Here is a 12,071-nt window from a genome sequence, read left to right as displayed (position 1 = left end):
ATTTTTTTAAATTGACTTAAATATTCTTTAATGTTGTTAAAGTTTGCATATAGACTTCTGCTGTTGAAATGGATTATTGATAATTTGTTATCCGTTTTAATGATCCGATTAAACTGTTCATCTGTATAATAGCAACAACTGTCATTGATATTTGAGAAGAAATTATTGTCCGGGTCTATATCGTGCTCCAAGTCCAGTACATTGTGGTCTGTGTATTTAAATGTTCTCAGTTCTACTTTTCCATGATCAGCAATCCTTTGAGTTATATCCTTCTTGTCTCCAGATGTAGATGATGTAGTAGATGAATAGGTTCCTCTGGTCTGTGTCATGGTGTTGTGATGTGTTTGTGTCCTCATACCTTATTGGTCGTATTTGTCCAGATCCTCGATGTTCCTGATTACCATAACCTTCGCTTGTTCTGGTGTTCCATTCAATTTGATAAATGTTTTGCAGTTGGATGTCCATGTCTGTTGAATTTTTCCCTGCTTTTTTAAGAAACGAGCTTTCCTGGCGATGTCTGCGTTTCTTTTGGTCAGATGTTCATTGATGAATATGTTTGTTCCTTTAAGTTTCCGTCCCTGTTTTAACAATGCCATTTTATGTTTTCTGTTGACAAACCTCATTATAACAGCTCGCTTGTCTCCATCCTCTCTCCTGGGCAGGGGGTGGCACGCTTCAATGTTATTACAGTCCATTTGAATACCTTTAGATTGCAGGAAGTCAGCCACCTGTTGTTCCACTGAGCTGGCCTCCTGCTCATTGGCCTCCCCTCCACTGTCTTCTGACACCGCCCGTGTGTAGGATCGAGGTTTATTATGAATTCCTGTAATAATAACGTCGTTCATCCTTGTGTACTGTTCCAACTCCGCAACACGGTTCTCCAGGTACACCAGACGCCGGTCTTTCTCGGCATTCTGGATCCGGAGAGCCTTCACTTCTTCCACCAGCTCCATAATGGATTTCTGCTGCATTTTAACAACAGAGATTTCCTCAGACAAAAAGTCCAGGGACTTTTTGATATCGTCTCCCTCCTCCGCCGTCAGTGCCTTCTTCGGACCCATGGTCAGATAACTCCGCGCTGGCGCCTCGGGCCTCGGTAAAGCCGCGCCGGTGGAACTGCGCTGACGCCTCGGGCTTCAGGTTGAGCCGCGCCGGTGGATGTGCGCTGACACCTCGGGCCTCGGTAAAGCCGCGCCGGTGGAAAACAATCCTGCTGCTGAAACCTTTGCTCACTCAATTGGAATCGTGAGCCAATTTAAATAACTTGTCTGGAATTAGTTTGTTTAAAATTTTTAACCATAAGTCAAAACTGTCTGCCTGTGCATGACTTGAGTGATATGCCAGCGAGTGTGGAGAGATGGTGTGAAGAGAAATTATCTTTATTTTCCTCCTTTTTCCCTTTTGCTCTTCTCTTTCCCTTCTTTCTGGTCACCAGGTCTCTTGCTGAAAAAAGAATGATCTAACACAGCAGCGTTGGCTCGTTGTTGTGTCAATAGCTGCTAGTGTACTGAAGTCAATGCTGAAAGTTTTCGGTTTAGCTTTTATCTGTAACGTCCACTAAATGTTTTAGGGGTTTATTGGTTTAGCTTTATAAAAATGAACTTTTCAGTTAGCGGATTAATTGTTATTGAAGCTAACTTTTTGGTTAGTTGTACCCACCACTGTCCTTCAAGTGAATTAATCAGTATGTGGTTTTTCCATCATGTTTTGGAGCAAGAATCCTTTAAAGTGACATCTGGTCAAATAATGTTGGATAACATTTTCTTTTAACATATGCACCAGCAAAAGGCTTGTTCTGCAGTTGCAGCAAGTTGATGAGGCTTGGAATTTGTTAATTTAACCTCCATTTCCATTCAGTGATGGACTTGAGCATTACACATACCATCTTCAGTTTTTCTGCTTTGATAATGAGGAACTGTTATTCAGCTCTGCCTTTGCTTCCTGTGGAACATATTTCAAAATTTTCACTGAACGTCTTTAGCTGTATGAGTCAGGATTAGCAGACACCTTCCACAAATCAAGCATCAACATGAGCGTTCCTGCTATTTTACAGCATCAGAGTTTGAAATGATGTAGCAAGTTGTCATGTAACATACTTCCTTTTATTCTGACTAACTGATCTTACAAAACAGGATGTCTCACACCTTATGTGTAAACTGCTTATAACTTAGCATCCAGGTTTCCAGTAATTCAAGCAAGTGTTCTGTATCTGCTTTGTAAAAACCCTGTTAAAGCTGAAATCAGTCACAGCTTTAGTGTTTGGACTGACCTTTCTCTTCCTCCTTTGCTACTGGTGCCGCCTCTGATTCTTCTGCAGCTTTTGTAGTTGTGTCTGCATTCTCAAATGTCTGTAAGCCTGAAGAACACACACAGGGGTCTGAGTATAGACGACTTTAAGAAAACACTCTGTTTATTTTTGGGGGGCATTTTTTTCTGGTTGCGCATACACAATTTTTGTAATTTTGCTTGTGTACACATGCTACTGCTGTGTAGCAAATCTGTCTGAAATAGGCAGGCGTGAAAAACTGAGTGATCAGGCAAGAAGGAAACTCGTGAGGGAAGCCACCAAGACAACCAAGACAACTCTGCAGGAGTTATGGACGTCTGTGGCTGGAAGTGGAGAAACTGTGCATAGTACAGCGTTTGTCTGTTGGATTGCCAGGTTCAGCTACATGGTGGAGTCGAACAGAGAAGGATGTTAGTACAAGAAAAGACATTAAACCTGTGGCCTCTGACAATAACTGAACTGTGTACAAAAATGGCTTTGATGCCTTCTAGTTCATGCTGTGATATGGGCCTCAGGGTCTATATACAGGGTTTACGTCTTCTTTGACTTAAAGCTGATAGTCTGCACTTCAATCACATCTGGATTGTTTCAACTCCATTGTGGTGCACGGAGGAAAAAATTACAAAATGTGTCACTGTCCAAATGCTTATGGACCGTATGTTCTTCAGCTGTGTCTATGTTGGACACACCGTTCTGTGGTGCAGCGCCTGCAGGCACTTCAGGCTCTATGGCGCTCAGAGGGATGTTTGCTTCATCTGGTCTGGAAGCAAAGTCAACAGAGTAGCGCTGTCAAACAAAAAGCACATGCACATCAGAGCCACCACACCTTAGTCACATCAGTGTATAGTTGTGGTGGCAGGAATCAAACTTACCCTTCCTCTTTTGCGTGCAAAGTAGCAGACAAGTACAAACACAATGGCTGCAATAATCATCAGCACGATGATGATGATGATGCCTTAGGGAGGTAATACATATGGTCACAGTAACATTATGCAGTAAAATTATGCAACGATATAATGCAGTAACAGTAACATAATATCAATCCATTATTTTTTAACAGCACATTGCGAACCACAATGCGACACTGAGATGGTGAGGCATGTTTAAATGTCACTCACCTGTGTTGCCACCGCTTCTTGAGGTTTCTGGTTTGACAGTGGTAGCTGACAGAAGTACAAAAGAACATTGATTTTTTTTTTTGTTTTTTTTGTTTTTTTTTTTGTTAACAAATTCGTTATCTCAACAAAAACACAAGAACAAAAATTGTAATGGCATGGAATCATACAAAGCTCTGATTCAGAAAGGCGCTTTAATGATTCTGTTCACTTATCAAGTCAACTATAAACCCTGAAAACAATGAGAAATAGAAAATTAAAACTAAAAAATAATACAGTGGCTTGCAAAAGTATTCAGCCCCTTGGTATTTCACGCATTTTAATTTGTTTATATATTTCAAATACAAAAAGTAAATCAGGCTTCTCAATATAAAAATTTCTAAAATTATCTTCCTTAGACTCAAATTGAAAGTACATTTCTACAACTTGATATAAATTAATTAAAAATATAAAAGCCAAGATGATGGGTTGCATAAATAATTAGCCACTTTGGTATAATACCTGTAAATGATTAGTATAATTGCTAGTTTTCTTCAGACAAGTCAGGGGATGGATACATGAACATTTCCAAGTTACTGAATATGTCTTGAACTTTATTTACATCACTTATGAAGAAATACAAACAGTATGGCACTCTGGTAAATCTGTGTGGAGTAGACAGTTCTCAAAAACTGAGTGACTGTGCAAGAAGCAGAAGAGTGAGGAAAGCAACTAAGACATCCAGACAACCCATAAGAAGTTACAGGCTTCTCTGCCTGTGATTGGAGAAATTGTGCAAGGTGCATATTGTGCATTTTGTATCCCCAGTTATATATCTTCATGATGAAGTGGTATAGAGGAGGATTTTGTTAAAAAGAAGACCTGAAACTTCAGCTACAATTTGCCAGAAGGTACATCTGATATGTAAGCCTTGATTTGATGTTTTGGTGAAAGAAAACCCTCCTCTGGATTGTGAGGGAATGTCAACTACAACATCATGGCAATGCTGAGCATGAGTCAGCATGTAGCTGCTTCAGTGCTGAGGACCCCAGTAACTGGAAAAGGCCAAGGAGGCACATACATATGGTCTGCTTTTAGCAAATAGATTGACTGTTTTTGTGAGGTGGATATAGAACAGTGGACCTGGGGCCATTCTGTAATGTGGTGAATGCAGTGACAGTCGTGACTACTTGACTACTCCCTGACCTGACCCGACCCTGACAGTTACTCCTTTATGACCGGTGGGTTTTCCACCTTATTGCGTTACAAAAAGGTAAAGGCTTAAGTATGACAGAAGGAATCCATCATTTTATACCAAATGACAAAAAAACCTTTTAAAATTTATTGAAAATAAGGTGGCATCAAATTTAGACATTCTCATTTTCAACAATAAGGATAAAAACACAAAAGCATTTCAGGAAAATAACACATATGTAAGTTTTAGGATTCACTTTCTGATGTTGCTAATCTAACTGCAGAAACATTTGGAATTATTGAACAAACGGGGGAAAAAAAATCACTGTAGCATTTGGCAGCATTGCGTCCCCGTTTTGTCAGTACAGTATACCTGATTCCACTGAATCAAATTCTTTGCTAATCTACCATTAGGGAGAAGCACATGAAAATATGACGAATTTCCAGAAGTGATATAATCAAGAAGTGAAGGCCTAAAGGCTATTATTTATTGGTTCCATGCATCTTAGACAATGCCCCATAGGTCCTATGTAGACTTTGAAGGCCCACTGGTGCCTGTGATGTTCCCCAGATACCATAGCTTGACACAGACGAGTGTCTACATCTCCATTTGGATGCCATGCCAGTCCATTGCAGGTTATTTCCCCAGCCACGTATTGGGACAGTGCAGATAAAGTGTCTTGTCCAAGGACACAGACAGGTAGCATGACACAGAATCAAACCCAGGCCTATGTATTGAGAGCCCAGCTCCTTATTCCATTGAGTTACAGTTGTATGTAAAAGTTTGGGAACCCCTGATGATTTCCATGATTTTCCTTTATAAATCGTTGGTTGTTTGGATCAGACATTTCAGTTAAATATATCGTATAGCAGACAAACACAGTGATATTTGAAAAGTGCAATGAAGTTCATAGGATTTACAGAATGTTTGCAAAATTCTTTGAACAAAATTAGGCAGGTGCATAAATTTGGACACCCCAACAGAAAAAATGCACCAATAATTACTACATCCTCCTTTTGCAGAAATAACAGCCTCTAAACACTGCCGATAGCTTCCAGTAAGAGTCTGGATTCTGGTTGAAGGTATTTTGGACCATTCTTCTTCACAAAACATCTCAGGTTTGTTGGTTTCCGAGTATGGACAGCCTGCTTAAAATTACACCACAGATTATCAATAATATTCAGGTCTGGGGACTGAGATGGCCATTCCAGAACGTTGCACTTGTTCCTCTGCATGAATGCCTTAGTAGATTTTGAGCAGTGTTTAGGGTCGTTGTCTTGTTGAAAGATCCAGCACCGATGCAACTTCAACTTTGCCACTGATTCATGAACATTGTTCTCAAGAATCTGCTGATATTGACTGGAATCCACGTGACCCTCAACTTTAACAAGATTCCCAGTACCTGCACTGGCCACACAGCCACACAGCATGATGGAACCACCTCCAAATTTTACTGTAGGTAGCAAGCGTTTGTCTTGCAATGCTGCGTTCTTTTTCAACCATGCATACCACCCCTTGTTATGTCCAAATAACTCAATTTTAGTTTCATCAGTCCACAGCACCTTATTCTAAAATGAAGCTGGCTTGTCCAAATGTTGAACAATGCACAGAGACACCATCTGCAGCAAGATCATGTTGTAGGTCTTTGGAGCAGGTCTGTGGGTGACTGTTCTCACCATCCTTCGCTTCAGCTTATGCAATATTTTTCTTGGGTTACCACTTTTGGCCTTAACTAGTACTGTGCCTGCAGTCTTCCATTTCCTCACTATGTTCCTTACAGTGGAAACTGACAGCTGAAATCTCTGAGATAGCTTTTTGTATCCTTCCCCTAAACCATGATGTTGAACAATTTTTGTTTTCAGGTCATTTGAGAGGTTTTTAGAGATTCACCTGTGTAAGGAGGTCAAGGATCAATGAGCTTACCAAACCAATTTTGTGTTCCAATAATTAGTGCAAAATGTATTCAAATCAATAAAATGACAAGTTAATGCACCTGCCTAATTTTGTTAAAATAATTATTGCACACTTTCTGTAGATACTAGAAACTTCATTTCACTTTTCAGATATCAGTGTGTTCGTCTGCTATATGATGTACTCGTATTTAACTGAAATTTCTGATCCAGACAATCAATGATTTATAAAGGAAAATCATGAAAATTATCAGTGGTGCCCAAACTTTCGCATACAACTATACATGCTCTGCATATATCTTCAAGACAGGGCCCTGAATATGGCTGGGATTAAAGTCATCCAGGTTTTGCAATGTAGGACCACCCCTGCCTCAAACAAAGTTTAGGTGTGAAAGTGCTTGTTATTATGGACTGTTTTATTGGTCAGTGAGACATGACTAGTGGCTTTTTTTGTGCTTTAACCAATGTCCACTTAGCTTCTGAAGAAATACTCCCATGTGACATTGCTCTTGCATCTCTCCTATAGGAGAGAAATCCCAGTGAGAAGCAATTGGTTTCCATTTGAGGAGTATTTTTTAATACAAATTTTAATTCTTAGATGTGCAGAATTGTATGAGGTGTGTAGGACCTCTTTAATCAAATTTGCCCAGACCATCAGCAGTTTTAGTTTTACCTCTTTTGTTCTGTGTAGGCAAGCTGGTAGGTACAGGAGTCAAGGGTTTAGGTGAGGTTGAAGGCCTTGGCGTGGTTATCACCTCAGCTTTTCGAGTGGTTTCTTGACCTGAAACATTCCACAAGACATCAACGACACAACTGCAAAACAGAGTTACATCAGCTTGACTTATTTGAGGAAAGGAATCATATTCGAGAGAAAACAGCAGCTGCTCACCTTTTGTTTGTGTAGTTGATGGTGTGCTGCTGATGGAGCTGCTCATGAGGTTGATGAAGGTGGTGCTGAAGGGTATGGTACTTCTAAGATACATCTCAGTAGCGGTTGAATTACTGTTAGACATTTGGCTGTTGAATGACTTTGTTATGTCTTGTGCTATAGCAGAAGCCATAAAAATACCTGTGGAAATCAACACAATATTTCTAAAACTAGCTATCAGATAAAGAGAAAATGTTCCATGTTTAAAAGGATTGGATTCTTCACTTTTTAAGCAAGTAACATTTATAAAAACTGTTTGTTGTTTTTGCCAAAATACCACCAGAGTAGGTATTAGTGTGCCACGAAGGGCCAAGATGACTGAGGTTGCCCGAGCTACCGATCATGTTAGCAGGTAGTTTTATTGATGACCTCCACCCTTCAGCCTACAGCACTTATCATCTATGAAACCACCTATGAGGCTGATCGATAGCCAGGGAAACCTGCACCATCTTGGCCCTACATGCCCACCCCTGCCAGAGACACTGAAGTGACCCCACCCACAGAGATTTCACTTTTTGTGCTGTACGTTCTTCCACACATTGCTACCGAGAGGGTGCATGTTTTGAGTGCCAACCTGAGCATTGTGTGCAAAGGGGCTGGATTAATGGTGCACATTATTCAAGGACGTGCTACGGGCACTTTGTAGTCATAACCTAACATCAACTATTGAAAATGTCACCTGATGAGGAAAATGATCTGCATGGACTGGGTGAGTACACGCAAGAGTGTACAGAATCAGCTGGTAAAAGGTACTGCCATAATGGTTAGATAACACATATGGTAATATTGCATCTTTTAACACTTGTTACTCTGCTGAGGTAAAGACTGTCCACTGACCGCAATGCAGGAGACATGCACATACTGCAAGTTGTAGCTGTTGCTGCTGCTCTTAGATTAGGGTTGAGCCGGATACCCATGTCAGACGAGTATCCAGCACAGATAGAGCATTTTTGACGAGTATGAGCATGATACAAATAAAACTCCTCAATATCTGTGCTCTTGCTGAAGGAAAATTCTCATTGGTTATCTGACTGTCTTCACACTCTGTGACTGGCCAGTCACACACAATGCCTGCCTCTCCCTACACAGACACGTCTCTGCAGCTTCTCACACACACACAGACAGGATCTCTCTCTGTGCTTGGCTTGATTCTACCTCACGTTGCTCTCAGTACTCCTTAAGTTTTCTTCAGCTCACCTCTTTTTGCGGTTTGTATGATACAAGTATTTAAAGTTACTTGGTGAACTTGTTTTGTATCGTATGCGGTGCTTTTGACAGAGCTGAAAACGGCTTATGTCACGTCTGTCACTGCCTCCACTCCGGTTGGGTTTATTTATTTTATTTATTGATTTTTTAACTGTTTGTTTGCTCTTCGTTTTGTTGGTGATATAATGTCAGGTGGAAAACTTTGCTCCTACTGAACGGGGTGCTTTTGTGAAGTATATAGTGAACAAGGCTGACATATTATTTCCCTGTTTGCCTTCACTGGATGTTTGCATGAATCACCAAGTTGACACAGATCATTAAAAAATAAACAGTCTTACAGACCACTTACATACATAGAGCTGAACACAAAAAGTAGCCTATATTAATATTTTTGTTGAATATGGCTGCATGCAGTATCTGACACTTTCTCACTGCAGTTCATATAAATAAATTGGTCAGTTGAACAACCTCTCTCCCCCTCTCACACAGTCACTCAGTCACACACTCGTGCACACACAAACAGACACACACACACCTTAATCAATATTGTTTAACTTTGGGTGCATCTGAGTGCTGCGGTCTTAAAATATCACAGTCATTGCTCTAGAATTAGGAATGTGCCAGGTTTGTGACTGACCACACCTTTTTTTCCGACAAAAATGGAAAATGGTCGGCTAAGGATGAAAATATCAACTGAACTGAGTGAAATCCAGCAGTGACACTTGCTTTGTTTCATAAGCTGCTTTACATGTATGAGAAGATCTGGCGACTTCAGTGTGTGATTAAGAAACCCCAACCATATTTCATTTTAAAATATAAAAATTTTATGCAATATGTCCCCTTTAAATAATTTGTCATCGACAAACAACAGACAGTACAATTATACAAAATAGAATGCGTTTAGATGTGGCCCTGCTAAGAACCATTTTTTTTTTTTTGTTTTACAACATAACACTTACAAAATTACTAAATTAGTATGAACCTGCAAATTTATAGGCACACATAAATATATAAGGACACTTACCCAGGATCAGGACAGAACTACCTGATGCCATCGTCACTGTTTGGTGGAGGAAAGACGTGCAAAATGTTGGAAAAGTCTAAATATATATGTCTTCCTGAAGGTGTTGGCTTTGTAAGCTGCTTCTCTTCCTGGATGTCAAAATGTTGCTTGTCTCTAAAGCAACCAGAAAAAAGATCAACGCCTATGACCACAGCAGAGTACATCAGTGTTCCTCAAAACTGTTGATACATTGCTTCAGCCTCTCTTCTAATCACACAATACATCTTCATTCGTCACTGATACTCAGAGACACTATATTTTTCTTTGATGTTGAACCTGCTTGTTTTGGGGAGGTTGTTTGTGGAAGAAAATATACTGAGGCCCCGATATTGATACCAGAAGCAAGAAGAGCTATGCAGATGTAGCATTTTCATTTGGGGTGTGTCCTAGTGCACAACGCTGTTGAACTGTGGAAAATGTCAGTGAAATGGGAGCAGGAATGTTTCAGAAGCATGTCATGTCATCAACCAATCAAAGTGTTATGTCTTCCCCTTTAATGGTGGAGATGTGCTGGAACATGGTGCATGAACACAGGAGGGAGTGGTTTGGGCGCATAGTGCGCTTGTATGGAATTAGCAGGCAGAGGAGACTGACAGGCCCGCAAATCAGGGAACTGTAACAAGTCAACCACATGGCCTCAAGGACAAAGGCTGAGGCCTACAGTGCTCATAAAAGCTTAAAACACATGGTTGTTGGAGACATAGGGACATATACCAAAGTCCCTTATCACTGTTGCCCAGCATGAGGTAAAAGGAGCTTGAGACAAAGTGGGACAAGACCTCGTGCCACGATTAGATGATTAAAAACATTCACAAACCTTGGTGGCAAGGTGGAACTTCAGTGGTATACAAAAAAAGGACATCAACAGACCATCAACCTCTTTTTTCGGTTCCAAGATGGCCCATGGAAACTAGTCACCGAGAGTCTCTCAGCTTCAACGCAGTACCTGGTGCCAACCAATGACTCACTCAAAGAACGAATCGATGTCAGCCGCTCCCATGCCAAGCCAAATCTGTTTGCACTCAGAGCTTCACTAAGTTGCTACCAAAGAGACTAATTGAAGCTATAAGCACCAAGCTGTGAAAAAATGTATGATTTTGCTTTCCAGGACAACCCTGCACACTGGGGATGGACTGCAACCAAACCAAATGTCTCACAGTAAGGTTACTACATCTGGGAAAAGGTTTTATGACATATGATAGCAACACTTCCAGGTGTGCAGTATTTTAAGAATGTTCTTTTAAATTTTTATTATTGATACTTATTTCCAGGGTGGTGCCCTGAAACTGAGTTTACTAATAAATAAATAAATGTGCATAATTAACTTTGACATATTAATTTTGACGGATTCACTTGCACTGGATGCGTCCAATGCATTGGATGCGACAAGGTGGGGTGGGGGGTTTCTACATCACTATCTGGCTTTTTGAGGGCCGGATGAACAAGCAGGACAGTCGCCATCTTGGATTTGCGTCAGGAAAAAGTGAAACATTCAGTCTGCCAGTCACAACAACAATATTATGAGTAAAAACCAGAAGAACTAGTGACGGACATCATCCTGCTGGGAGAAGTTTTTTTTCAGTGACTGGTTGGAGTGCCGCCGAGCCGAGGGGGGACCGATCAGTCCACAGACCTGGGCAGAGAGACACAGCAGCCGGTGTGAGCAGACCCACTCAATCCGAAATTCTTCACTTTTGGATATATATAAACACACAACTTGAGCAATGGAGCTTCTGTAAATTTGTCTGAGGTGAGAAAAAAAGTGATGTTAGTGCACCGCTGAAGATTTATCCATTAGCTTATCCTTTGTCCTGTAGCTGCAGAATCACTCAATCAAACTGAGTGAACATTTTATATTTGTAAATTGTTCAGTCTATTTTTATTTTACCAAATACCAAATAAAGCTACAGTTTTTAAATTGTTGCTGCTCTGACTACAAGAAAAGTCTAAACTTAACCCCTTAACGCCTGAATTTATATAGCTGTATATAAAAAAATGTTTTGTGTGTGTTTTTGCCTTTAAGTAGATGGTAAATAATGTTGAGATTATTAATTACACTTTTGCACAAAAAATAAATAGTAATTTTGGTATTTTGGTAATAATTTATGTTATAATGTTCTAATAATAATAATGGTATGTTGCAAATTTGCGACAACAGGCATACTGGTCAGTTTGGTATGTTGCATATTTGAGTCAAATATTGTAGCATATATGCGACAATAGGCTTTAAGGGGTTAAAATAACTTAGATTTTTAGTTTAATTTTTTATAACTGTTTCATGTTTCTTTATATTTTAAGAAATGCAAACTCACACCTGCTGCTACACTTTCGAAATAAAACAGCTATTTTATTATTTGAAAAGCTGTTTCCTTTTATATTTTAACATTA

The 12,071-nt window shown here is 40.0% G+C and overlaps 1 protein-coding gene across 1 annotated transcript in view; it reads right to left on the bottom strand.

Annotated features, from left to right (window-relative positions):
* si:dkey-27h10.2 overlaps positions 1–9,833 on the bottom strand; it is a 38,403-nt gene extending 28,570 nt beyond the window's left edge. The window contains exons 1-7 of the mRNA XM_034189322.1: positions 9,645–9,833; positions 7,376–7,555; positions 7,160–7,267; positions 3,406–3,450; positions 3,160–3,242; positions 2,977–3,073; positions 2,270–2,356 (exon numbers count right to left, since the gene is read on the bottom strand). Coding sequence (XP_034045213.1) covers positions 2,270–2,356; positions 2,977–3,073; positions 3,160–3,242; positions 3,406–3,450; positions 7,160–7,267; positions 7,376–7,555; positions 9,645–9,675 — 631 coding nt within the window. The 5' untranslated portion in view covers positions 9,676–9,833. The remainder of the gene's footprint in view (positions 1–2,269; positions 2,357–2,976; positions 3,074–3,159; positions 3,243–3,405; positions 3,451–7,159; positions 7,268–7,375; positions 7,556–9,644) is intronic.
* Positions 9,834–12,071: the final 2,238 nt, after the last annotated feature.

Source organism: Thalassophryne amazonica, chromosome 15 (genome assembly GCF_902500255.1).
Source record: "Thalassophryne amazonica chromosome 15, fThaAma1.1, whole genome shotgun sequence".
NCBI lineage: Eukaryota > Metazoa > Chordata > Actinopteri > Batrachoidiformes > Batrachoididae > Thalassophryne > Thalassophryne amazonica.
This window is presented reverse-complemented; position numbering and strand designations above follow the sequence as displayed.